The sequence below is a fragment of the Falco naumanni genome, chromosome Z, assembly GCF_017639655.2.
Source record: "Falco naumanni isolate bFalNau1 chromosome Z, bFalNau1.pat, whole genome shotgun sequence".
Taxonomy (NCBI): Eukaryota; Metazoa; Chordata; class Aves; order Falconiformes; family Falconidae; genus Falco; species Falco naumanni.
The window spans coordinates 74,634,307-74,661,930 of record NC_054080.1 but is presented as its reverse complement, the minus strand read 5'-3'; the positions used below and the strand labels follow the sequence as shown (position 1 = coordinate 74,661,930).

Genomic DNA, 27,624 nt, shown 5'->3' with positions numbered 1-27,624 from the left:
TACGAATATGCATGTGTATCGGTTCTATATAAGTAGTGTTAGAAACTAATAAAGTTGAGCAAGATGCATAACTCATATTGAGCGACTTCTTGACTCCGGCGAGCCCTTCTTCCAACACGAGAGCACTGTTAGAAACAGCAGTTGTAATCCAGGAGCCTTCAGCTTCTCCACTGAGACACTCCATATGATCCTGTGCCTACCCTCAGAGGTGTTAGCCATTCTCCTCCATTTGCAGTCCCTGGCTGAACTGACTGAGGTAATAGAAACAAAGAAAACACTGAGCTTCTCCTTGCAGAAATAAATTTTATTTCAAAAAGTTGAAAATTTATTACAAGTAGCATATTCCACTATCTTCAGTGTAAAGCAGCATGTTGTTCAGTCCGGACTGGTAGTGATTCCAATCTGGATGAACAGGAGGGTTTCTCCAGCTTCCCCAGTAATCCCCTGACTTGAGCTGTGGCTAATGACTGGGAAGCAGCATGCCAGCACACTGGTGCAAGGGCAGGAAGTTCCCTCTGCAGAAATATCTTCTTGCCCCTTTTCTCAGCTCCCGTTCAAGTGCTCCTGCACTCAACAAAAAGGATATACCGGTTTCATTTCTTACTTCCCAAGCCCAGTTTCCCTTAGCACCCAGATCGGTGAACACATAGAACCAAAACAGTGACAGGAGACATGAAGAGGTAGGAAATCAGTACAGGTATCTGTGAGAAAACAAGCTGTCATCAGACATTCAGTTTGTGACTATTAAATGTGTGAGGCCAGGGGTCTCCAGGCACACTAAAGTATTGACATGCAGACTGTCGGGCACCGTGGGTCTGTGCAGAGTGTGACTGTTCTGTCCTTTTCCCCTCTGCCAGGGTGAGACTGGTCCAGACGCTGCAGTCTCGGCCTCTGAGATTAGCTGCATGCTGATGAAAGTTAGTTTCTGCAGCAGGGCTCTCTAAAGGCACAGGGCTAGCTGTATGCAGCAAAAACAGAAAGAAAAAAAGACAAAAAAAAAAGTACTGCTGTATGTCTGGGTATGTTCACCTTGTTAGGCATGGCCCAGCAACACCTGAAGAGTACAGGGCTGAGCCACTCTGACCTTCAAACAAGAAACACAGCTCAGTGGCGGACACAGAAGGAGGGCTCCATTCAGCAATCCCAGTGTGACATGCTTGCAGTTACCTAGGCAGATCTCACATGTTTTTTTCTTTCTTTTGCCTAACCTCAGACACAAGGAGCATCCCCTGGGTACATTAATACCCATGTACAGGAACGAAGCAATTAAGCCAAACACTTCAGGGAGAGGATTTTCTCAGCCATCAAGAGGAAGACAAGACAGCCCCAGATAAAAAGCTTTTCTCCAACACAAATTCCTGGGAGCAGAACCACGCAGGGAACTCAGCAATTCTGGTGCAAAGCTGCAAGCCTCACAGCGGGTCGGCAGCTAACAGCATGGTGTTCTGATCCCTCTCCACTCTCAGCTGACACAAATCCAGATTTTTCTAGAGGTGTACAGCAGCACCACTGCTGCTTCCTCCTGCCTTCAGCAATTGAATGGGACAGGGATTCACCCACACTGGCTGCACAACAGAGCTGCACATCCACTAGATGCTTCAGACAATTAATGCATGGGGCGCAGCCAGCTGTGTCTGAAGGCCCTTCCTGGCCCACTTCATCTACTCCCGTGAGCCACCCAGTACATTACAGCCTCAGTAACCAGCTGTTTCTAGTTGCTGAGACCTTGAAAAGTCCTCACAGACTGCTGCCTTTTCTTATGTTCTCAGCCTGGCCTTCAGCACATTGCCTTTGCTACCCCCCAAGGCTCTCTGCCCAGCACCCACTTCTGATACATGGGACTATTGTAGCACGCAGATAAGCTTTCTGATAGTACTTGTCCTTCCAGCCCCAGGCATCTAACAAACCGTGAGCTCCCTCCAGCAGCCTTGTTATTGTACTGCAAGCACACTCTGACCACAGGTGCTGGGAACCCAACCTTACACTGTTTTTTCCCATTCCTTCTGGTCTCTTTGCAGTCCTGGAATGGAAGCTGGCCACTGCCCTCTGTTTTTTCTGCTCTATATCAAGGCAGTCGGTGGCCAAGAGATGCTCCAGGTGGAGCAGGAAGGGAAGAGCCCCTTTGCTCCTCCATTTCCTGGAGAAGCTGCAATTGCTATCTGCCCTCTTGCATGATTATCTGTCTTCTTACCATATCACTTGGGCTCTACATCCTCAACGTTGAGAGCCTGACAGCATCTCTGTACAGAGGTCTTCAAGGAAGAGAACTGCAGTGAGAAGCAGAGAGACAGGATTAGGGGAGCAGTGACTGGGATGCCAGCCACATCACAGCCCCCTCTGTTGTGGACTATTCTTTGGGCATCTCAGTGAGCCTCTCCCAGGGTCTCCCCGAGCCTGGCACTTCCAGTGAACACAGTCTTGATCCCAAGACCACCAAATAAAAACAGACCCAGGAGCTAGGAAACAAGAGTGCTGCTTGTGAAAGCCTTCTCTCTCCTGCCCCTGGGTAGGGCAGCTCCACATGTCCCAGCACAGCCACAGGTGGCAAGGCTCGGCAGAGAATATGCCCCAGCTCACCTGCTGGATTTCCTGCATCGCCAGACGTATGGAAGAGTGGAGGCGAAGGAAGGCTTGTTGGCTGCCTCCCTTCTTGCCTGAGCTTGGCTTTGTCCTGCTGTTGTCCGGGCTCTGTTGGTTTTGGCAATCCATGGTCCTCCTGAACCGTCTGAAAACTGCAGCTGTCCCTGACTGCACAGCAGGTGTGCTGGTGGAAGGCCTGGAGGGGCAGGGCTGCTCCTCTGCAGCGGTCTTCCACTCAGCTGCTGGTGAACCCAGCGTAAGGCACTCCAGATCTTTGTAATCCAAACTCTCACTACTTTCCTGAGGGAAGGAAGAATGGATTCAGCAGTGGTTTGCAGACCATCCACACACTTCAAACAGCACAAACAAGCTCAATGTCAGCTGTGCCCACTGCTGACATTCAGGGGGCAGGGGCTGCCATCCACCTGCCAGGACCTCTTTCCCATGCCAGGTTTCTCCAGTGACTAGCTAGTAGCATTTCCCAGTGCATGCAGAAGAGGCCAAGCTGCCTGACCAGAATGGGACACCCCCAACGGGAACACAAAGACAGATGCTGCTGCAGTGACTCTGTCTGCGCACGGCAGAGTCCATGCCCCATCCCCTTGTCTGGCTGCAGATCCTTGACATTCACCTGCTCACAGGGAACAGTCAGTATTTCCATGAAGGGCTTGATGCCCACAGTCTGGTGATACCGAACGAGTTCGGTGAGTGAGGCATGAGCCCGGTCTTCTCCCAGGACGACATAGTGTGCCCTGGGCTGGATCTGGATCAGGTAGTGTCTGCAGTGGCCTTCACCCCTGAGGAGATGGACAGACAGAAATAGGCATGGCATGGCGTCACAGTGTCTCTCCAGGACCCAGTCACTGCTCTTTGCACTCATCTCAAGAGGTCAGATGTGATCAGGAGTCACAGTAACAAATATCACAAAGATGCAGGAGATGCACTATGCTGGAGTGTCACACGCTGTACTAGTAGGTCCTGGAGGAGCTGCAATTTCCCCAAAGACAGTGACAGGAGAACCCCGGCAGCTGGATCCAAACCCCAGCAGACTGTACTGCCTCCCAATGCCTGTTGTCCACATCAAAACTCTGTCCTACCCCTTGCCTGAGGCTGTGCAAAAACCATGCCCTTGCAGCACCTCTGATTGCCTCTCCTCAGACCCTCCTCTAGACTCATCTGCTCTGCTTCAGTCAATACTCCTTCCAACATGGTTTGCCCACTTAGCCACATAGCACAGCCTAAAAGGGACCTGCAGTCTTCGAGCTGCATCCTTCCACCCACAAACATCTAGTTTCTGGCAAGAGACAGACTCTGCAGTGTCCTGCCTGCTACTTCAAACTGTCTGAGACACTCACAACAGGAGAGGATGAGCATCATCCTCACTGGACACTTCTGTGGAGGAGGTTAACTCCTCCAGCCATGCATAGCTCAGTTTCATAGAATCAGAGAATCATTTAGGTTGGAAAAGACCTTTAAGATCATCGAGTCCAACCGTTAACCTAATACTGCCAAGTCCACCACTAAACCATGTCCTTAAGTGCCATATCTACACGTCTTTTAAATACCTCCAGGAATGGAACTCCACCACCTCCCTGGGTAGCCTGTTCCAATGCTTGACAACTCTTTTGGAGAAGAAATTTTTCCTAATATCCAATCTAAACCTCCCCTCATGCAACTTGAAGCCATTTCCTCTTGTCTTCTTGCTTTGTACTTTCCAAACTTTGTTTGGAAAGACCAACATCCGTCTTGCTACAACCTCCTTTCAGGTAATTGTAGAGAGCAATAAGGTCTCACCTCAGCCTTCTCGGCAAGGCTCGTTACCTACCTGTATGTCAAGATGTAGCCTGGTTGGCTCTGGCTCATACGAACAAGGAAGCAACCCAAAGGCTTGTCATTCAACAAGTTTTCAGCTTCCCTGGAAGCAGATAAAAGTTTTTAAGTGGACAGTGAGCAGTTGCCTCTATGCAGGGATTCCCATCCTATCTCATATACTACCATAGTAGTGCTCCCAGTCCACAGGGAGGACAGCATCTGCCCCATGTGCTCCTAGTTACAAGTTTCCCAACTCAGGCTTGGTGGTGCAGGGAGGCATTAGCAGGCTGAGGAGGTACAATACTCTCAGCCAAAGCCTCTCCAAGCAGGGCTGCTCCAAACCTGCCCCTGTGGTCTGACTGGTGCAACAGCAACCACTGTCTTCCAGCTCAGAGCACATTACAAAGTATTGCTGAGATGAAAAGGCTGTACACATGTGCCTTTCCTACACTCCAGGGCTGATGGAAGAAGTCAGGACACTGTGGGGTAGTGGTGTTCGGCACAATTTAAGCCCACTGCCTTGCAAAAACACCAGCTTGGATTACACCACTCGGGCTCTCTAAACTTCCTGCTGGAAGGAGGTCTTCCCGGTCTCTGCTCAACAGACAAAGCACCGCTTTGTGCTTATCATGTGCCTTGCTCCGGCGCATCACCAGTGCAATTTGGGATTGCTCTGGCTGCTCTGTTACATGATGCTGAGCTTACACTGCTGCATGGAGACTTAAATCCAGCAACAGGAAGCACCACTTTAAAGGTGTCTGATTTTCAGTGTCTTTGGGAAGGATCTGCTATGTCTTTCATTGTGAAGTGTTCATGGCTAGCCTATTCAGACAGTTTTGTCTTCCAGGTGCTAGTTCCTCTCCTGCATTCCTGGATCTGTGGACAAAAGCATTAAAGCAGGTGGGTGCCTTGATAATTATCTTAAAAATAGAAAAAAAATGCAGCTACCGGGGAGTTGACAGCTACTCTAGTGTCCTTTACTAAGCTAACCTGCTGTATAATGTCTCTTAAATAATGATCAGAGCGATAAACTGACAAAATCTGGGAACTTGTTATCTAGTAAGACTGAAGAAGACTTGCAGCTTTAACAGAAAAAAGTTACAAACTGGAAGGAAGATGGTAAGGGTGTTCAAATAAGAGGTACACTTGGCAGCAATGCCCACACACAAGTCCCAGCAAATAAGGGACGTTGGCAGTTAGCAAGCATGCAGCACCATAGGTTGGTTTGCAGACAGGGGAGACTACAGCCAGAAATTCTGACATCTACCTGCTAGCCCCACTGTCTTACTCCTATCTGATCACTGCATAATCAGCCTTTCTCTGCTTACCGCACTGCTTTGAAAGCAGTACTTGGCTCAGCCAAGAGACTGAAGTATAAGGCACAACCAGTAGAAAAAAAAAAATCGTTTTCTCAAAAAAGCTTGAGAGTTTACAGTCTCGTAAACAACTGCATAAGAAAGTAGAGCTTTGTGGATGTCTCTCAGCTTAAAGGGATGTAAATTCCACCTATGTTGCACCCTCCTTAAATGGGCAAAGATACCAACAAAACCCCTTTCTTTTTCCATTATCTGGGGGCTTTGGGGGAATATTGCTATTGGGTAATCATTAAAGTCCCCCTTAATAGTTACATACACTGAATTCTGTATTCTCCTGCTGTAAACTAAGGTCTCCTCCTGACCTACAAAATACAAGAACAGTCATAATGAGTCAGACCAAAAGTCCATCTTCATTCCGTGTCATGTCTCTGCAAACAGTCCACAACAGGGTAAACGCGTGTGTGTATTTCCTCTCCACGTATGTTCCAAGCCTCCTTTCCCTGCACAGGATTGGTATTTTGGAACCCACAGTGGACTTATTTCCTCTGAGTTTCCATAGTCGATCCCTGGACCTATGTAAATTTCAGCATCTGCATCCTGTGACAGGAAGCTCCAAGCCTCCCCCTAAGGGTTTGAAACTCACAGCCTAAAAGTGAAAGGTTATGCAGATCACTCTCATTCCTTCAGGAGACAAACCCTGGCAAATCCAGCCTGTGCAGTCCTCCTAAGGACACAGCAGCTTCTGCCTGCCTGCCATTGTCCGCTGTGGCCACTGTGACCAGCGCACTCACCTCCGGCTGATTATCCCATACAGCCAGCTTGGAAAGGCCTCATCATCCTGTATGACCTTCTCGGCCTGCACCTCTTTGAACCAGCAGAGACTTGCTCCTCTCTTGATATTTCTCCTTTTTGCCTTTTCTTGAGTTTGCTCTTCTCTGCCCAGAGCAGGACGAGGTGCAGAAGGGTTCAAGAAGTTATCAAAAGGAGTGGACTGAAAGTGGAGAGAGAGGGAAAGTGGGCAGGAAAGCAAGGTCAAAGGCAGGGGACCTTTGAAGGGTTCACTTTGGTAGTGATCCCATTCCTGAGTTCTTGAAGATAAGATCAGTTGCAAACCATCAAACCTGCTTTCAGTTCCTCAAAGATCCTGACCACACTTTTTAACTAACCACAGTAGGAAAGGACTCTCTGACTTCCCATAATAAGAATGTCAACTGTTCTCCTGGGACCACATGCAGGAGAACATGTGCATACAGAAGGTGGAAGGAGCAGGGAACCAGCACACCTGGCTAAGGGGCTCTAAGCAGAGCCAATATTGCTACCTCTGTTAGCTTGCTGCGTGGCCGTGGCACTGGTGACTGCACTGGCTTTTCAAGACAAGGCAGAGGGTGCCTCTTCCGTGGCATGGGGACTGGACAGGAGATTCTTTCTGCAACAAGAGGGAAGAAGTAGATGAAATCTAGCATCTCAGCTCCATGAGGTCCATCCTTCACATGCCCAGGATAGGGACAGGCTCTGCTGCGTGGAGTATGGGGGTAAGACACAGCTTGGCACTCCACCCAGCAGAGTCAGGCAAACAACCTTCACTGTACTGTTTCTGCCCCCCAGAGAGAAAGCCACATTTTCAAGTGGCAGAAACACAGGCACCTCGCTGCCCACCCCATTGATGGAGCCCTCACCCCAGGAAAGCCAGAGGGAGGCCATCATCACCTGGAGCTTACAGCACTTCAGGGTTAGCATCGCATGAGTAGCCATGCATGGGGGCAGTGGGAGGGGGAGCAACTCACTTTGGGCCTCTGCTTCTATGGCGAGCTGCTGCCTTCTTTCTCGCTCTGCCTCCTGTAGCCGCTGTGCCTGAGCTCTCAGCTCAGCCACCAGTGTTAGGTAACTCTTCCTGCATCTGAATCCCCTGAAAACTGTTCAGAGAAAAGCTGTAGTTAGAAAAAAACCGCTGGACATGCCTTTGGCACTCCCTGGGTGAAGCCCACAGTGATATTCCTTCACCCAGTGCAAAGCCCTCAACACTCAAATCACGTTAATAAAAAGCAATGCAAATGCTGCTGTGAGCAGGCAGTCAAAACCACATGAGACTTGCCTTATACTCTCTAAGCAGCCAGATCACGGATTTAAAAAAAAAAATCACATTACAGATCTAAGCTCTCATGTCTAATGCCAAGGCACTTAATACTTAAAGTCTCACAGAAGAGCCTCTTTTAGTCATCTGTCTCCCTGTACCCTTCAGACACTGTGAAGAAGAAAGGACTTCCTTGGTGTCAGCCTACAGGAAAACCTTTTCCATAAGCAGCCATCACAGGGTCCACTGGGAGCATTACAGACATTGCATTATCCCGCCTGCTCTACCAGGTACCAAAGCACATGAACTAAAAGCCACACCTCTCATTTCCCACTGCCCACACACCTTCCCCATCGATGAGAACAAGGTGCAGCATGTGACAGTCTGACATTCGTCATACTGTGCAGTGCATAGCCAGAAGCTGCTCAGATGCTTCAGCAGTGCGACAACCAGTACAGAAGTACAACAGAGAGGGATCAGGCAGGGTGGCAGCCTCCTCCTCCTGGTTGCACAATCCTCATGAAGCCTGTACACATGGAAGTACCAAACTGCCCACAGTGCCTGCTCTGGAAAACCAGTTGCCAGAGCAGAAGCTATATGGAAGGGAAAGGAAAAAAGCAAAGCAAACCAAACCTTCACCCCCTTCTGCCTGTCTCTGAAAGCAGGAATGAGGTCTGCTTCCCTCTTCCCTCTCCTCAGCTTAACGTCACTCAACAACAAGCCTTCACTCCAGAGGACAGTTAACCATATCCCAGGACACAGCCAAATCATATGCTTGCCTGCTCAGCTCAGTTGTCCTTTCCCTTTCCAAGGCTCACACCCTCACATCCTCACACCCAGAGGATGAGCACTGAGGAGGTGGATATCTGCAATATGCACTGACTCCACAGGGCCCCGATATGAAGATAGTGCCTGGCCCACTTTTACATCACCTGCAAAGATGCAGTGGTGGAGCAAGGACTGGAGAAAAGTTTTCCCTTGAGCTGGTCTGAGATCAGAATTAAGGGACTCTCCGGCCCCGTGCTCACCTTTCTGTATGACAACTGCTGCTCTTTCCAGCCGCTCCACATACTTTGCCAGCTGTTCCTGGTGCCAATATTTAAAGAAAAGTCGTGACTTTCTGTGAAGTCAAGGAGAGAAAGAAACAGTGAGAAACACTGTCTACACTTGCATCCATAATCCACAGGACAGGCCTTTCCTACAGCCATAAAGTTCTCCCCAAAGGGAACCAGTAACAGTCTACATGTATAAGTCTCTGCAGTTCAGGCCCCCCATTCCCAGTAACAGTGATTCACACCTACCCACACATCCAGTGTGCTAGCTCTGTACTTTGCAGTATCTCCAAGCAGCTGAAAGAGAAGAAAAAAAGTGAAATAAAAAATTTTCCACCCAAAGAGAACACCACGCAGCCAGTGGATTTAGGTGCATAAAGGAAGAGAAAGCATCTCAACAATTCTGCATTACATACCCTATCACCCGATCACATTCAGTAACTAACTGCCTGTCAGTCTGTAGTGCTCCTTGAGGTACAGCTAGGATAACATTTCAGGAACATCAGCAAAGGGGTTCCCAGAGGCAGATTTCCTTCAACTCCCTGGAAGGCAAGTCTGCAGAGCCTATTTTATTCTCAGAACTGCTTTTCCTTATTTCATTTCCAAGTGTTCTGGAGCTCACAAGTTGCAAGGTCGGCACAGCAAGGCTTCCGGGAGAAAGCCTGTTCTCCAATTCCAGTTTCATTTTGCAGACTCTAGTGATAAAATTTGGGTCACTTGGAAAGATTCCCCAACACTTGGAACTGAAAGCAGTACTCTAGCTGTACCACACAGACAGCTTCCTCCCTCTGCCTGCAAAACCAGGCTGTGAAATTGTAGTAGCACTTTTTGCTAACATCTTGCTTAGAAAAGCAGAAGTGGTTTTCCTTCTATCTCAGCAAACTTCCACTGTGCCACAATCCATATCCACGGTAATTCTTTTCTCCAATGCATCCTATAATTTTTGTGCCTGAAAGCACACCATGCTGCCTGTTTACCATCATCTCTTACCTATGAGATTCCCTCTTGACCTCACTTGGGCTTGCAATTCTTAATTCAGAACTGTCAGTAACTTCAAGGAAGCACTGTGAAGGCCAGAGGAGCTACTGCCAGAACTGTTCCAGGAGAACATTCAAGTCCTTTTCTTCAAAGACTAAAAAAACCCATCAGCTGGCTGCCTGACATGCTTCGTTCTTGCTATCAGTCACAATTGACTGTGGCAGGAAGGAAGGACTGGGAAAGTGGAGAAAAGGAAGAGAGGAGTTGCTGCCCTAGATGCAGAAAGGAAAAAGCTGACGGGGTAAGACTGCAGAGCTGGAGGGACATTTACGTGTGTAAGGAACAGTCAGGTTCTGAAAGCACTGAGGGCATTATGCCTGTACACATAAAAAATTCTTGGATCAGAAACATCCTTTCTAGCCTGGGAGACATTCAGTGCTGGCTGCTTGCTCAGAAAACTCTTCTTGCTTGCTCATCTTCTTATTCTCCCATGAGACCATCAGGAAAAAGCCTGGAGAGGCACCTGGCAAATGTGATGAGCCCCTGCCATACTGAGCTCAGTGGATACCCTTGACCATTATTGTGACTTCCTAAATTGAATACATTAGCTAGTTCTTATTCCACAGGATAGCAAGGCTTTAGGGTAATTGAATTTCTACATAGCAATTCAAGAAAGATTTCATTTATCACTGTACCAAATGCTTTTAAAACACTAACTGCCCTTGCCTAGTGATCTGTGTTCCCCAGTACCACAAAAACCCATTCTCACTTTGTTCCTTTTACTCAGTTTGCTAAGCTACTCTGAGCAAAAGCCTCTGAAGAAAAAACTGGATTGCAGGTAACAAAGGAAGGGTTCCTACCTTTCTTTGGTGAGGGAAACATCCGGTTTAACTAGAAGAATTCTATATCTGTGAAAAACAAACCAATACAGCAAGGTAAGAGCCACATCCTTGATGTGCTGAGCTGATCCATGTCACCCTCACAAGGCGACAATAAATCACTGTCTTTCCCACTCAGCCTCCCACAGCAAACAACCCCATGACCTCAGGCACATGGACTTTACAGAGGCTGTTTCACTCCTTGCCCGTACCTGGTTACCAGGGTTGGTTCCCTAACAATACCTAAGAAGGAACACTTGGAGGTTTTAACAAACCTTTCAGCAAATTCCTCAAATGAGGGTCTCCAGGAGAAACCACGTCTTCGGATATGGATCGTCTCCAGCAGTCCGTTGTACCGAAGCTGAAGCAGCACCACAAAGAAGACCAGAGAAACAAACAGAAGCAGGTCATTGGGACATCAGTTTGCTCCTCTGCAGCCAGAAACACCTTAATTCAGCCCTAAACTTCTCTAGTTCAAAATGAATAAGTTCCTTTCTGGAAATGTATCCTTGGTTAGAGACTGGATTTACCACATCCTGTAACTCTGATGGTTAACCACTCTCAGTTGAAGATTGGAAACACAGAAACCAATGACTGAAATAACTTCACCTTCCAGCCATGGGTACTGCTTTGGCTCTGTCCCTTAGAGGGCAGCCTTTTACTTCCAAATCTGGACACAGAAATACTCTGAGGCACGGCTGAACCTCCCTCTTAATCCTATCCTTTCTTATATACATTAAGCAGACCACAGAGCTTTCTGAACTCTTCTAATCATTTTCGGTATTCTTCAAAGCGCCTGGATGTCAGACCTGACTCAATATCCAAGGATAGTCATATCAGCACATTTCAGCTCCTATCAAAGTGATCCCAACTTGGCTCCTACTCAGAATTGCCCTGGCTGATGGGTGAGAGCAGTCTCCTCTGGGAAGCATCAGTTTTTCTGGAGTACTGTCTGTACCGGTTCCCATCCAGGAGATGCAAAGATGAATCCTAGTGCCTGACAAGCAGATCTCATTGCATTCATGAAAAAGATAATGGGAGAGAACTAAGACTGCAAAAGCTGGACCTAGTGGTCTCTGTCACAAAAACAACGAAGTACCCAGAACCTTTACATGCATAAAAAGTGTGTCTACGCTTTCTCTTGCAAGGGGAGACCAGCTGACTTCCTGCTATCTCCACAGCCTTTTGGTGGGGTCTGCTCTCCCCACCGAGATGTGGCAGAAGTACCTGTAAAGGACACTGCTTTTCCTCACCTGCAGCAGCACCACTTGGCTGTCCACCACACCTGGCTCCTTGCGGCTGTTTGGCTTTATGCAGCGCACAAAGTGTGGGTTGGCAGAATACAGCCTCTCCATGAGTACCATCAGGGAATGCTGGTGAGGGCAGAGAAAGGTCAACAGTCCAGCAAGCCACAGCACTGCCAGAGCCCGGTGTGCAATTTCCTGCAGCGTGAACTGTCTTCCCACCCCAAAGCAACTTCCCAGGCTCTGACAACAAACAGGTCACTCCCACCATGATCAGCTGTGCTTGGCACCCAGAGAAACCCCTGTCTGCATGCTGGATGCTTTAACTGTGCTTAGCGGCCTGGAAGCCCCTATGAAAATATCACTGCACCCATCTCAAAGGGCACCATAAAGCAGCAATACTTACCCGGAACTGAGCTCCGGCAGACTGTTTTCGTGTGCTGTTGAACTTGTCGTCAGCTCCTGGTATGACCTGAAACCAATCCCAAACAAAAGATCATTCCTGAAAGAAGTACTTGATTGCCATCCAAAGAGCTCTGCTGGAAGGCAGATGGCAAAAAAGAGAGACAATGGATCTCAAGGGAGGGAAGGCAAGTTAAACGTATCAGCAGAAGCAAGCAGAAAACCTAGGAAAAAGCAAAGGAGAAATTGTTTGTTGCAAGCAGATTGCTGCCTGCTCTTATTTTTCAACCAATTTCTGCCTGCTCCCATTTTCAGCCAGCTTCTCAAATAACAAATATCAGGTAACTATGGGTAACTATGCCTCATTTATCCATTGCCCTGTGGACCCAAAGTGCAATACCTTGGCTTTCACATGAGGCATCAGTGTCCCTGTCCTCGAGACAGTGGCTGGAAGAACAGAGACAACAATTAATTTTGTACCTTTGCTCACAATCAACCATGTCTAAACATTCAAACCTCACTTCACACACAAGTCTCTCTATAAATACTGAATCACAGACAGGGCATTAGGTTCCACCATGTGGAAATATAAGGGAAGGGCTGAAGAAAGTGGCACGGACTGAGCAGGAAAAAAAAATAAATATCTGCACTAGAAGCTCTATGTTCAGCCAGAATCCAAGGAAATATCCACCTGATTTCTCTTTAAATCTTTACTTTGATAGAAGCCTTGAAGACTCTGAGGGTTTGTCAATAACTGCAAAAAGGGAGTATAGTGGTGGGACAAAAATAATGCATAACCTCAGTGATTTTAAACTTGTTTAAAACTGAAAACAAAAATGTGTTTGAAAAGCATAATCTCTACACTCATTGTTTGTGGCTTTACAGCAATCTATTTTCAGTGTGAACAGCTAGGAGCTATGACTTTGTACATCTTCATTTCTAGATGAGAACAGAGCATATGGAATGGTGCAGTGGAGACAGTCATGCACTGGCTGTGGAGAATATGGGCTATCTGATCTAAAGGAAGACACCTGAGCAGTGGCTAATTCTCTGGAAGAGGATACAACCTGCCTTGCTTCCCAGGGGGGAATGAACACCTCCAGCAGCATGGTACATGCCAGCAGCCCCCCTCCAGGCTGCAGTCTTCCCAGAGTCTCCCTGGGGCTGCTAGCTGTGAAACATGTTCATAGTATATGTGCCTCATCTCCACACTTAACTCTTGCCAGGGTGGGCCTTGATTCATGTGGGATGTCCTATCATAGCAGAGGGACTTGCCTGTGAATAGCACAGTGACCAAGGGAGTGACACTGTTGATGAAGAGCCCACGGATGTTGGCTGGCAAGGTGTCTCTGTTCTTCTCTAGAAACCCCCCAGCAGTATACTGTACCTAGGGGAAACAGCAGCAAGTCACTAAGGCCAGCAGTGATCACAGGCTTGCTGTGAAAGCCACTTCCACAGCTTGCCAGGAGCAACAGTTAAACTGAATATACACTGGCTTGCAGGTGATTTCTGTACACCAGCTCTCACATGAATTTTGTAAATACATATGCACCCCATTCAGATGCAAATCATGAGGAACAAAACCCCAATGATGGCAACTGGAACCACAGCAGTGCACCTTAACACTGAGACATCCCCCTTTTCTTGTTCTCCTATTGGTGATTATGAAGTTTCATTTACTTTTGGTCTATGCTTCACTCTTTTCTTTCCCCACCTCTTCCCTTTGAACAGGCTTTCATCCTTTGTCACACACCACTTTGTTTCTTTTGCTCCCTTCCTTTCTCACACGCAGCCTGCCACTCTCCTTTCTGTGTTAGGTGATTTTTCTAATAAAGAATGTCACAAATAACAACTCAGTCAACAATGGCAAGATTAGATTACTAAATTTTATCCTGAATCATCATATCTGCTCCTGCTTAAAAAATTGTCTCCAATAAATTCAACATATTTGGGCGAATGCTTTCAAAATTGGTGGCAGCAAGGTTACGTGCAGTAGTCCTCAACTTCAAGCTGCTTAGGTTCCACTGAAAATATAAATAAGGGCGTACACTTTGAAAACATTAACTACCTGGCTGCTCTCACTGTGCTCCTCAGTGCTGGTAATAAAATAGTGACTGCTGTGCTCTGGAACCCAATAGGTAAAGGTAAAGCCTTTACACTGTCATTTGGTGCTGCACAGTGGATGCAGGGCTTTTATTTTATAAAGAACTATTTTACATCTCCAATAGAATGATGATGAGTACAGAGATTCTTCTAATACCCTAAGCTTCCCAGAGGTAGCCCCACTTTTATCAGGGATCCTCTCTTCCCATACCTTCTACAGAAATCCAAGGGAATAACAGAAGGCAACTCCCTGGGAACACATCACTTCTGTTATTAGTACTGTTGGACCATTACTCCTTAACATCAAAGCCTTATTTGTCTGATGCTTAGGTGTAAGCGTCCCCTCCTTTGCCAGCTTTGGTCGCTGCTTGACCCTTCCTTCTGCTTTTTTCTTCCCTGCCCTGGTGGCTCCCCTGCCATAGCAGAGAAGGTTGGTGCTCTCTACCCTGCTTCACTAAAAAAAAACACATTTTCCCCCTCCTACATACATTACAACAGCATTCTTCATGCAAATAGTACATACTTTCCCAGCGTAGTGAATAATGCTGAAGCCCAAAACACGGCCTTGGCTTGGCTGGAAGTGTACGTTCCCCTTGAAGCTGCTGTTTAGTTTATCCACAAATGTCTTATCAGTTGCCTGCAGGAAAGCAGATTTCATAATCAAATCATGAGGCCATAACAAAGACTTCATCAGGGCACATGGAAGCAAAAAAAAAAAAAAAAAAAGTGTTGGAAGTGTCCTTGGATGTGCAACAGTTTCATACCATACTCTCCCTCTGACTCTTCACAAGGATAATAATATCATTACACTGTCCCTGATCTGGCTGTCTTGTTTCAACAATCACACATCGGGACACCTCCGTTCATCCTGCCTTTGAAAGTCACACTCCAACATAAGAGCTCTCTCTGCAGCCTGGATATTTATTGCTATATTCCCCCCCCTCTACTTTCTCTGCCCCCTTTCTCATGCATACCCGAGGGAATGCACTCTGTTCATCCAGAAGAGATAGCAGTCCAAGTGGCTTGGCCAGGAGCAGATTCTGCAGGAAAGGAGACACAATTACACATACCTAAAGCAGTACAGGGCACCCACTCTCACCTATACCACCCTTTGAAGAGGTTCTTCCCAGGTGCATCTCCTACCCATGCCAGAAAGAGAAAGATTCCTCTCTTACCTGGATGGAGCAATTCTCTTCTGTCAGTCCTTTCACTCACCAGAATAGGTTCATTATTGCTGAATGTGATATTCTCCCAAGGCAGCTCTTCTTCCTTATAGGCAGCCTGCTCCAGCTGGAAAATGTGCTGAGAAAGAGGAATAAAAAAAAAAAGTTTGGAGCACCCAGCAGACTTGGCTAGACAATCCTGAACACCTCTCTTCCCATGCTGAACAGAGGACAAAGGGTGGCTCTGTCACCTTAGGCACAAGAGGTCTAAGATGAAACTGCTGTTCTGCATGCTCATCTGTAAGCATGTCACTCACTGATGCTGGTGCATAAAGCTGGAACAGTTTTCAGAGTGTAAGTGTCCCCTCCTCCGCCAGCTTTGGTCACTGCTTGACCCTTCCTTCTGCTTTTTTCTTCCCTGCCCTAGTGGCTCCCCTGTCACAGCAGAGAAGGTTGGTGCTCTCTACCCTGCTTCACTAATCACCATTTCTGTCCTTCCAGGTAATAGCCCTGTTTTTACCCAAGATGTCCTTCACATGTCAGGTGCTCTACTTTCTCTGCCACACAAGGTGAGATCACCCACAGCAGACTTACATGGTTGAAGAAGTGCTGCAGCTGTTCATTGGCCAAGTTTATGCAAAGCTGTTCAAAACTATTCACTGCAAAGTTTTCAAACCCAAAAATATCCAAGATACCTAAAAGAGGGAAGATGAGTGCATCATGGAGCCTGCAAATCATTCCTGCAGATAGCTACGTACCCCAATACACAACTAAATCTCCCATCACCCAGCTCTTGTGGCACATGGAAACCCCAGCCAAGTTACCAGGAGCACCTCTTCCATAACTCCTCCTGGAAGCCTAGTTAGGAGAAGCCGACTCCCAGCCCCATCTCCTCTGCAAAGCTGGTGCCCAGAACTACAGCCTCACAGCTGCTTCAGACCAACCATCTGCTTAAAGCTGGCCAAGGCCCTACAGACTTGCGTTCAGTTCTCGGCCCTTCACTGTAAGAAAGTCACTGAGCTGCTGGAGCGTGTCCAGAGAAGGGCAACAAAGCTGGTACAGGGTCTGGAGCACAAGTCTGATGGGGCACTGCTGAGGGAACTGGGCTTGTTTAGCCTGGAGGAAAGGAGGCTCAGTGGAGCCTCCATCGCTGATTACAACTGTCTGAAAGGAGGGTGTAGTGAGGTGGATGTTGGTCTCTTTTGCCAGGTAACATCTGACAGGACAAGAGGAAATGGCTTCAAGTTGCATGAGGGAAGGTTTAGGTTGGATATTAGGATTTTTTTTTTTCTCCAAAAGGGTTGTCAAGCATTGGAACAGGCTGCCCAGGGAGGTGGTGGAGTCCCATCCCTGGAGGTATTTAAAAGTCGTGTAGAAGTGGCACTTAGGGACATGGTTTAATGATGGACTTGACAGTGTTAGGTTAATGGTTGGACTCGATGATCTTAAATGTCTTTTCCAACCTAAAAGGTTCTATGCTTCTATTCTATGACCTCATGCAGTTGACCAGTATCTCCAACACGATCATGTATTTGCTAAGGGATCCCTGCACACAACCTCTGTGAAACCTCATATTGTGCCTTTCCTTCATTGTGGCTGGGGGATGCACAGCTGAGGACAGAACAGGAGCAAGGCAGGCAGAACTCACCTATCTCCCTCAGTTCCACCTCAGGATCCACGTTCTCAGCCAGCAGCTCATTGACCTTGCAAATGATCCAGCCAAATACTCGGCTATATGCCTCCTTTGCAATGGAGTCCCGAGCATCTGCACAAATGAAACAACAGCAGCTCAATGAAGGGGTCAAAGGAGAGCAGGGAACAAAGCACACAAGCTGGCTCAATACCTTCACTTCTCACAACAATGTTTGGTGGTTTATTAAGCTATTTTAATGATCATACAAACATGAAATATCCATCTGATTTCCCCTGCCCTCTGTAAGCTCAAAAGGAGCTCTTTCATTCAAAAATCTTTGAAATCTTTCTACAGGGTCAAATTTGGCATATTAGGGCACTTGTGAGACACTCTAAATGGAGAATTTTCCTTTCAAAAAAGTCCAGCCACTTTTTAGAATAACCAGAAACCTGCTTTCCCCTCTGCAGGTCTAATAAGTATGGATCCCTGCACTGCTAAACCAAGTGAGAGACTCTGACCTGTACTTGGAAAACTGAATGGTTCTGTTCCTCCTAGACCACAGCTGTCAAGTGTTTAAGCACTACAGGCAAGAGGAGGATGCAATTCATGGAAAACGTGCTGACATTCTAAGAAGAATGTAAACAAATCAACATGATGTATTGCATGATGGGAGATGTACACTTTATTGTCTGGAGAGATGCAAGAGAAGATATCTGGAAAACAGAACTAGCTAATTCCCCATTTTCAGTTTTTTCTTTCATAATTTCATAATTATTTCTGGATTAGTCAAGCAATAATCTATTTTTTTTTTATTTTTTTATTTTTTTTTATTTTCTTTTTATTTCTTTATATTTTCTTTATATTTCTTTTTTATTTTTTAAATCTTTTATGTTAACTGAACCCTTTTGTGCAGGTTACCTTGGGTTATTTTCTTACTGAACAGAAAGTAGCAAGCACAAAGTGTTGTTTTCAACACTCTTCCCTTTCATCTCATTCCTTCCCTGACACTGTGCTATCTCTTTGACTCTTAGTTAACTCTCCACCTACTACCTAGAGCTCTGCACACTGCCAGCACTCTGAAGCAGGAGCTTTGCCCTCCTTTATACAAATACCTACAGTTTATATCTAGGCTGGACTGAGAAAGAACGCAAAGCTAATTCCTTGGTTTCTCATTTAATCTCTGCTGTTTCCCAGAGGTCAAACAAAAGTAGCATTAATAGTCAGTACATGTCAGTAAAAGACTAAACAGATAAACATTGATATACTCGCCACCGTGCAAGAGGAATGAAGGGGCACAGACAGACATTTTTGTTTCCAACAAGTTGCACATGTGTGGGGATACCCTTCTGTCAAATATGGGTCAGTCTTTCTAGCCAGCACATCTGCAATTCATTATGTTTCTTACCTTGTGCCTGATGCTGGGTGTGAAAACGCTGAATCTGCTCACCTCGGGTCACTGACGTCGTACAAATAAGGCATTTTAACAGTTCATCTTCTTGGACTCCAAACTGACCCTGGGAGAGAGGAAATAGATGAGTCAATAGTGAACCTTTATTATTCTTGGGGGGATTGTATCTCCTTGTGTCTGTGTGACACCCAGTGTAATGGGATCATGATTCAGATTCAGGCCTTTGATCTCCACTATAAGGTAAGTATTACTGTTAACATCTCTCAGCACTGGAGTCAGATATGGGCTCTCAGATCTGCATTAACCCTGCAGCGACCAAGCTCACTCTTGCGCTCTCTCTGAAATACTTTCCATTTTGCTTTCCTTCTGCTGCTACCTTTCACTTTCTTTAGGAGACACGCCAGTCCCTGCTAAGTGCTTTAATGACTTATTGAACAGCACCATTCAGAGGTCACTATGTTAAGTGCTGAGATGTCTGAGCTTCAGCAGACTTCAGAGTCACACAAACCCAAGAGACAGGAAACAAAGGGAATGCAGATAGAACCGAACCCCTCAGCGATTGCTTTAACAGGAATTCCCCTCCCATGGGCGAAAAACAAGGAGCAGACTTAAGAAGACAGACAAAAAGAAGCTGGCTACTGAACAGATGTAGGTCGTTGTTTCAGCTATGGTGTAGGAAAGAAACAGGCAAAGAGATGGGAGTAAAACTAAAACCGAAGAGTGCTAAGATTTCGAAGAGATCAAAACAGACATAGAAAGGGCAGAAATACATTCTGTTCTGTGTTGTTAACAAAGCAGAATAATGTATCCATCCCATATAATAAAAATGAGATTGTCCTGGGGAATATATACATCTTAATCCGTGATAATTTCATGTGAAATAGCAGAAACTTTAACTCTGGATAACCAATAAAAGTTGATGGCAGTTGAAGCAGTATCCTTGGACAAGATCTGTTGAAAACACAGAACTAGTGTTCAGATACTGCACACCTGAATTTCTCCAAGGCATCACCACACTTAGAAACGTGTAACCATTTAATTTTAAACAGCTTGTATTGTATGAAGTCAACAAGGCACATGGATATTGCCATATGCAAGAGGCTGGTTCTAGACATACAAGAAATAGAAAAGTGAAAAAAGAAATAGTAAAGTGTCTCTTTGGGCATGAATAGCAGTGAACACAAATGCAGTTGTGGGGTCATACGGTGCATTTCTTGAGAAAACTCCTTGTTCTTGAGGAGCCTTCACACTCCGAGGCAGAAATGTCCTCTGCCATCTCTGGCAGGAGCAGCTCCTGCAGTCACACTGGCAGTGGGAACCAGCACCATATTCATAAGCTTTCTGTCAGCTCTTCTTGTGACTTACCGCTGCAGCCTTCAGCCATCCTCGTGAGGCTTCACTCACTTTTACAGACCCATTGCTCTCCTCAGGTTGAAAGGTCACATTGCCCAGAGACAACACACCAGCCAAGATTGCCTGCATGTCCACTTGCTCCTAAAACACAACAGAAAGGTGACTGAAAACCTATCAGCACGTAACAGACAACATGGGAGGGCCTAGAAGTTGGTGAGGTGAGGGAAAAGCATAGGCAGCCTGTGGGAAAAGGCACTACATGAAGACTGACAGATTCAGGTACGGAAGCACCATGGAAAATCCAGAGAGGAGAGAAACAGGACTGAGCCTCAAAACAGCAGCCAGAAAGAAACCCTACGCCTGCAAGCAGCACAGATGGAAATTAAACGACCCCAGAACTAACCTGTTCTTGGAAGCCCACTCTGTCAAGGGCATTGCACACCTCTTGGTATTTGTGTTTCCAGCGCTGAGCTACATCCCATGTACAAAACTGTCCACCTATGTACCTGAGAAAATGTATATCCCATACAAAACTGTTATACAATCAGCACGGCAGGTCAGTCCTACCCCAAAGGAACAAAGCAGATCAGCAGTGGTGGAGACATGAAAGGGAAAGAAACTTTTCGAAGGTAATATAGCAGAGACTCCAGACCTCCCAGCTTCCATGATGACCCATTATGTAGCACCATTCAGATCCCACTCCAGCTTCCATTCATTTACCTGTACCAGGCTCCACAAACAGAACCACAGGGAAGAGACATAGGCTCCACTATGCTGCTTTCCCTTCCACCCCCCATCATGGAGACTAAACTAGGGTCTGCCTTTGAAATACCTGTAAAGTGAAGGATCCAACAGCCCATACATCTCCTTTTCCTCTGAAGAGAGTCCAGCAAACATGTAGTAGAAGATATGGAAATTCCTCTCCCCAGTATCCTGATGCACCACCCGTGACTTCTCTAATAGGTACTCACTCAGCTTTGCACCTCGCACTGCACACAAGAAGGTGACAGGGTAAACTTTGCACTTGGGGACATGAAGCTGAGTTGTCCCACATCTCTTACTTGGTGATAGAAGCATAGGGCTGCCTAAAATAACTTTCTTATGTGCAATACCCTCTAGACTGCCCAGTGCTCTGCAAATGGGCTTCTCCATGTTTTCCGTCATCTTAGAGATGCCTGCTCACCTCCTTTAGCAGCAACTTAGGCTTCTGGCACCATAAAGTATTACTGATACGTCCCCTGCACTGTCACCTCCACATCCCTCCTGCACTCCCACAATGGCCAAACCCAGCCCTTATCCTATAGCTGTGGCTACTCTAAGATTTTACTGAATTGCACACCATTCGTACAGGCAGTCAGGTGTCAAAATTTCACCCTCCACAAGTTCTGGCTGCTCAGCCCTCTCCCTCCTGCGTCTAACCATCCCCCAGACTGCCCTGGAATTTACCTGTGTTCTTCTGGAAATGCAGCTCTATGTATTTTCCAAAGCGGCTACTGTTGTCGTTCATCACAGTCTGGGCATTGCCAAAAGCTTCAAGCAACAGATTTACCTAGAAGAAGTGAGGAAGCAGAACGAACATTCTTCAAACTAAGTGATTCAATCTAACTTACTTGCAAAACTTTATTTCTAGCATTTCCAATTCAGCATTCACTTGGAACAGGAACCACTCCATGAGTACCCAAGAGCACCCATTTTATCATACCCTGGATAAAGGAACTGAAAGAAGCAAATATAACAAAGACTAAGCAGCATGAGACTACTGAAAATAAGCACAATTAAACTGATTTGACCTCAGGAAGTTCACCAACTCATCTGTTAAAAGATAGATTGGTATAACAGATTTCCACAAGGCATCTGACATGGCATCACTAGATAATTCGACTGCTATACTACAACAATAAACAAGGTAAACATGGCACTCAGCAAATGTAAGCACGATAACTTAGCTACTGAAGTTTGTTGATAGCATAAGACTCAGGACAGCGAATTATAGAAAAACCTAACAGAACAATCAGACCACTTTGGTAAACTGGATGCAAACAAGGTGAAGTGACAGGTGTTGGGTTTTTTTCAGCCAAGAATACCTACTGACTGCAAGAAAGATGCCTTAGGATACGTACTGGGCAGCCTGCTGAACACAGCTTTAAAGCATGACACTGTAATCCCAAAAGGGCTAACTCAGTCCTCAACTGTATCTACAGGAACCAAATAAGATGCCTATTATTTCTTCACTGTCACCTCTAGGCTTTCCAAGGATTTTTCCAGACAGCTCAGCTGGACTGAGGTGAAGTTTTGTTTTCAGTGGAGGAATTGCGGACTGGGTCCAGGCACTATGCTGGGCAAACACAGCTGTCCTGCTTCCTGAACCTACTCAGCTCAAAAGCAGTTTGGCAGTGTGGCCCAAGCCAGCTCTAAGTGGAGCCAGCAGGTATGTCACTGCCACACTCCCAGAAAGGAGCACAGGTGTTCACCTCAGATCCACCATAGATGATACCACACTGAAATAATCTGCCATTTGAGCCCAAAGCACAGCACAGTGCGGTGGGTTTGCAGGGCAAGGTTTTGGTGGCGGGGGGCACAGGGGCGGCCTCTGTGAGAAGCTTCCAGAAGCTGCCCCCGTGCCCGGCGCAGCCCGTGCCAGCGGCTCCGAGCCGGGCCCGGTGCTGGGCAAGGCCGAGCCCGTCAGTGCCGGTGGCAGCCGCAGGGATCGTGTATTTCAGACCGTGTATTTAAGTGCGACCGAGCCCAGCAGCCCCGCGGCCCCCGGGCCGGGGCAGGGGGAGGCCGGGGGGCTCCAGGCGCCGCAGCAGCGGCTCCCCCAGCCCGCGGGGCGGCCCCCGGCGGGGCGGGCCGTGCCCCCAGCCCGCGGAGCCCCCGGGGGAGCAGCTCCCCCCCCGCAGCCCGGGCAAGGCCCCCCCCGGGGCAGGGGGTGCCCGCAGGGGGCCGTGACCCGCGGGCGGCGGCGCGGGAGCAGCTCCGGGCAGGGCCCGCGGCCCCGCGGGGAGAGGAGCCCGGGCCGGGCCGGGCTGGGGCAGGGCCGGTGCCCCCGCGGGGGGCCGGGCCGGGCCGGGCTGGGCCCGAGGGGCTGCGCCCGCGGGGGGCCGGGCCGGGCCGGGCGTGAAGAGCCGCAGCCCGCGGGAAGGACCCACGGCGGAGAAGGTGGTGGAACTGCTGCCGTGGGCTCGAGCCCGGGCTGGAGCGGGGCGGAGTGAGGAGCCCCGTCCCTGCGGGGGAAGGAGCGGCAGGGACAGTGGGTGAGGGACTGACCCAGCCTCCTCATGCCCCTGCACCGCTGGCTCGGGATGGGGTGGGGTGGTGGTGTTGAGAAGAAGTATAGAAATTGGGAGTGAACCTGAGCCTGGGAAGAAGGGGGGGCGGGGGGGAAGGTGTTTTAAGATTTGCTCTTATTCTTCATTATTCTACTCTGATGTTAACTGGCAATAAATTAAATTAATTTTCCCCAAGTTGAGTCTGTTTGTCCTGTGACAGTAATTGCTGAGTGATCTCCCTATCTATATCTGGACCCAGGAGCCTTTTGTTACATTTTTCTCCTCCTGTGCAGCTGAGGAGGGGGAGTGATGGAGCAGCTTCAGTGGGCATATGTTGTCCAGCCAAAGTTAACCGACACCACAGAAAAGGATCTCTGAAAACAGAGACTTTAAAATGAAGTCCCAAGATTCCAAGAACTCACTCTGCTTAATCTATAACATGGAAGGTTAAAGTATGATTTGCCCCAAAACCCTCACAACTACCTGGGGAGCAATTCAAGTGGAAATACTTCAGACCAAAGAGATAAATACGTTTCAGAATCAGCTACCAAAAGTATATGAAAACAGCAAAGATGAAGTTGGCCAGGTAGCAGGTATGTGCCTGACAGTAAGTGTAAGTAGCCAAAGAAAGATGACTAAGGGCTGTGTGGATTTTCTATCCCTGTGTACCATTAAATCAAGAGTTCATTTTTCAAATAAAAGCCTTTGTTCCACCTCAATCAGGAAATTATTTGGAAAAATGGCCCTAATCCCTTAAAGAACATGATAAACAACTGCAATAATTTTCTATCATTTAAGATACCGCAACATTACCAGCAAGCAGAATTACTGCCCTACAAGCCCTTCTAATTTGTGGTGAGCTATTTCACCATCCTTATGCACTGTTTTCTTATGTGTCTTACGTTTTGCTCCCTGACTTTCAGTGGTGATTCATCAGCAGGCCTCTGGAGTCTAATGCAAGTTGTTTTGCGGCAATGTTACTTCTGCATCTCCAAGCACCATCCTGTAATGACCTACCTGAAGGATCTGCTGCTCCAGCTGCAAGTTGCCTTTGCTAAGGTTCATTATGTGCTGCAACAATAGCTTTGTGCTCTCTGTTTTCCCCGCGCCACTCTCTCCACTGCCAAGAAAAAGCAAAGGAAATTCCAGCAGCTGTAAAGTATCGTTGTTCTGCCCCTTACATCTTAGTGCCCCATAATTTAAGAGTGTTCTCCTGTCCAAGCATTTCACAGCTTTTTCAGCTAAACCACATATGTGAGCAGCTTTACACAGTGGGTCCCACAAGGTCCTGACCCTTCCCCAGGGGAATTTTTCGCCATCTGCAAAGGAAGTACTCCGTGCTGTCATTTCTGGGCAAGGTGCACCAGACAGACCATTTGCTCTGCTTCTTCAGAAAAAATGTATCCAACTTCTGGAAAACAATCTCCTCCAAAAGGGATCTGATACATCGACTCCCCCACACATGCTGGAGTTGATGGCTTCCTCTTTTTCCAGAGAGATTTGCCCCATCATCTCATATCCACAGCTGAGTACTGATCTTGAGATGATGTGACAATCTCAAACCTCAGGTGCTTCACACATTCACATGCATCAGCCGGTTGAGAATGTGGGCACACTGCCACAGGGCTGCCTGCACACCTGCAGCGGTGTGTATCGCTCTGTCATCACACGTACCCAGCACCTCCACCTCCAAGTCAAACAAGCAGCACTTGGAAAGCACAGTTTCCCTTGTCCTGGGAGGGAGAACGTACCATCAGTGAGACGTGTCTTTGACCGACAACATCATACTGGCAGAGAACTTCAGTGCATGTATAGAAAAAAAACGAATGCAGGAAATGCTGAAGGTATACTTGAGGGCAGGTCTCAATTTCCATACCTGACCTTTGAGCAGTGTGGCTTTATTGCTTTGTAGCTCCCAGTGGCTCTGCACTTGGGATCAAGTATGTATCACAGCAAATACTACAAGATACCTGATCTCAAGCACAGATCAGGCCATCACCATCCAAATATGCACAAACAAAATAAGACCATTCTGACAGTTGAGAACATGCCATCCAACAGCACTCCTGCACAGTATACAAGATGTATTCTTGTTTTCAGTGACTTCCTTCCCCACAAAAGCACTGCCAGTCAGCATTCCCACGGTTCAAGCTTGTCCTTGTACCCTCTGACAAGCACAGCAGCTTCACAAGGTCCTGCAAACACTGTCTAGCTGCAGGTGTGTAACTGCCCCAGGCTGTGAAGAAAAGCAGAGTAATCTCCAGGAGACCTAAGTGCTGTACCACAGCACACCCAGGCTGTGACTAGCGTTCCATGACTGGGAAGGCAAGAGGAGCCAGCGCAGGACCACTTGATTGCAATGAGCATTTGTCACCTGGGGGCAGCTGCTGCGTTCAGCATCAACCTCTGAGATGTGCCACTCAGACCTCCCAGACAGCTAGAGAGAACGAAGAGACCACAAAGAATAGTAGAGCCTGACAAGTCTCCATGCTGTTCTCAGAAACTGTGGTGTAACAGGAGTGACTTCCTCCTGCCCCTCTGCCCCAATGAGGTTACCTTTGCTCATGCCAGGTAATCTTAGTAACGAGTGTTTCACCACTCACAGAGAGCAAAACCATGACCCTCCTATGAGAGCAATGCAGAGGCTAGTTAACAGGGTTACATGATGCACAGGAGTAGCTCAGACTCTGGTCCCTGAGACCACGAACTGCTGGCAGAAAACCATCAGACCACTCACTTCTTAGCAAACATCCACAGGTTACTCTTTCTTGTCCTCCACTTCCCAAGACAAACACTCTGACTGTTTTGCATCCCTAAGAGCCCTACCAGCAGAACATCACCCACTGAATTCATGACCACCACTCTGTGTGTGCACTTCATGTAAAGCACAGGCACTGATGGCCTGCAGGCCAGAGAAATGAGTCCTTACTCAAGGGATCCTCAAGGTCAGTTCCCAGTCCCACCGAGATTCAGCAAAGCATGTCCACACCATACAAACTGAAAATATGAATAAAATGATCAGAAGGCCAATATAAAGATGAGAATATTAGATCAAACAAGCTGCCAATTAACATTCTAACCAAGATGACATTTACACTGTTCTCTGCAATACCCAGAGCAGGCAGTTAGCATTCTGAGGCTTTCTCCTTGATGCTGTTTGATGTTTTCTCTGCCAGCTGCTGCTGTTTGAGGCCGCCTCTGCTCATTGATGCTACCTGCTGCCCTGCACAGTTTCAGCAGAACAAAAGTGACTTCAGGGAGTGAAACGCCTGTGACATCAGGTTGCTTTTTGGTTACAAGAACCTATTTCCACCCCCACCCACCCCTTCTAGTGGACAGGACTGTCCACGACTAAGATTTTTCCTAACCAGACTCCCAAAGGTCTTATAGTGCGAAAAAGCTTTTTCTTTGCCATGCTCTTTGGTTAACCACGGGCAGCTCCACTTCGGGCAAACAGGTTCCCTTCGTTACGTTACAGCCCTCATTACAGCAGTTACGGCGGGAGCTGTTTCGCCGAAGCAGAGCACCTTGGGGCTTCCCCAGGGCTGGTTAAACATCCTGGTGTCACCTGCCCCCCGCAACGAGCCCGGCACCCCCCGCCTGGCAGGCGGGCAGCTGGGGCAAGCGCCGCCGCGTCCCGACTCGCCGGCAGCCCCGCGGGCGAGCTGCGCCAGGCGCCTGGCCGGGCAGAGCCCCGAGGGAGCCCCCCGGCCGCCGCCCGGCCCCCGCCCCACCCGGCTCCGGCGAGCCGCCGGCCCGGCCCCCTCACCTGATGACGATAGACTGGCCCCGCGGGCTGCCGCCCCCGCGGCCCAGCATGGCGTGGTAGGCGCGGCTGGCCACGGCGAAGATGTGGGGCGGCAGCGTGCCGGTCCCGTAGTTCTGGTACCGCTCGGACACCTGCGGGCAAGCGGCGGCACGGAGTTGGTGAAGGGGCGGGGAGGGCGCCGGAGCCGGCCGGCGGGGGCCACGGGGCTCACCTCTCTCCCGTACAGCGACAGGGGCTGGAAGGGGTTCATGGCGACGAGGATGTCCCCGATGTCAGTCTAGCGGAGAGGGGAGAGCCCGTCAGCCGAGCGCCCGCCACCGCCCCCCCGCCGCAGCCCCCGGCACTCACGTAGATCTGCTGCCGCAGAAACCGCTGCTGCAGCCCGGCCAGCAGCGCCACCTCGTCCAGCTCCGGCAGCTCCGCCAAGTTCCCGCCCGGCGGACGAAGCTCCCCCACCGACACCATCCCGCACCGCTCCCGCTGACCGCGCCACCGCCGAGACCTAGGCGGTGCAGCCCAGCCCAGCCCGCCCCGCCCCGCCCCTCCCCGCCCCGCCCCGCCCCTCCCCGCCCCGCCCCGCCCCGCCCCGCCCC

At 48.3% G+C, this 27,624-nt stretch overlaps 2 protein-coding genes across 2 annotated transcripts; both read right to left on the bottom strand.

Moving 5' to 3' along the window:
* Window positions 1-298: 298 nt before the first annotated feature.
* LOC121081722 (SH2 domain-containing protein 4B-like) lies at window positions 299-12,777 on the bottom strand. The gene is made up of 15 exons (XM_040580943.1): window positions 12,734-12,777; window positions 12,338-12,403; window positions 11,941-12,060; window positions 10,963-11,048; window positions 10,670-10,717; window positions 9,081-9,128; window positions 8,808-8,899; window positions 7,493-7,621; window positions 7,028-7,134; window positions 6,500-6,699; window positions 4,406-4,495; window positions 3,212-3,377; window positions 2,578-2,880; window positions 2,192-2,267; window positions 299-958 (listed from the first exon to the last, which is right to left on the bottom strand). Exons 1-14 carry the CDS (start codon window positions 12,752-12,754, stop codon window positions 2,196-2,198), a joined length of 1,548 nt encoding a protein of 515 aa, XP_040436877.1. The 5' UTR covers window positions 12,755-12,777; the 3' UTR covers window positions 299-958; window positions 2,192-2,195.
* Window positions 12,778-13,043: 266 nt separating this feature from the next.
* On the bottom strand, window positions 13,044-27,508 carry LOC121080747 (myosin-IIIb-like). Its single transcript, XM_040578869.1, has 16 exons — window positions 27,380-27,508; window positions 27,243-27,308; window positions 27,032-27,162; window positions 24,280-24,382; window positions 21,440-21,542; window positions 20,826-20,982; window positions 20,397-20,499; window positions 20,006-20,134; window positions 18,638-18,746; window positions 17,248-17,364; window positions 16,194-16,294; window positions 15,652-15,738; window positions 15,411-15,476; window positions 14,960-15,073; window positions 13,609-13,720; window positions 13,044-13,087 (listed from the first exon to the last, which is right to left on the bottom strand). Exons 1-16 carry the CDS (start codon window positions 27,494-27,496, stop codon window positions 13,044-13,046), a joined length of 1,659 nt encoding a protein of 552 aa, XP_040434803.1. The 5' UTR covers window positions 27,497-27,508.
* Window positions 27,509-27,624: the final 116 nt, after the last annotated feature.

What these genes read in the sequence shown, in the direction of transcription:
- LOC121081722 (XM_040580943.1), bottom strand. Translation starts at nt 12,754, where the DNA reads ATGCCTCATGTGAAAGCCAAG. An exon ending in GCCAAGTGGTGCTGCTGCAG is followed by an intron (nt 11,049 to 11,940) that starts GTGAGGAAAAGC and finishes GTGCTGCTTCAG; the next exon opens with CTTCGGTACAACGGACTGCT. An exon ending in CATAGAAGCAGAGGCCCAAA is followed by an intron (nt 7,135 to 7,492) that starts GTGAGTTGCTCC and finishes CTCTTGTTGCAG; the next exon opens with AAAGAATCTCCTGTCCAGTC.
- LOC121080747 (XM_040578869.1), bottom strand. Translation starts at nt 27,496, where the DNA reads ATGGTGTCGGTGGGGGAGCTTCGTCCGCCGGGCGGGAACTTGGCGGAG. An exon ending in GCAATAATGAACCTATTCTG is followed by an intron (nt 15,477 to 15,651) that starts GTGAGTGAAAGG and finishes CCTTTCCTGCAG; the next exon opens with AATCTGCTCCTGGCCAAGCC. An exon ending in TTATTCACTACGCTGGGAAA is followed by an intron (nt 13,721 to 14,959) that starts GTATGTACTATT and finishes TGTTTCCCCTAG; the next exon opens with GTACAGTATACTGCTGGGGG.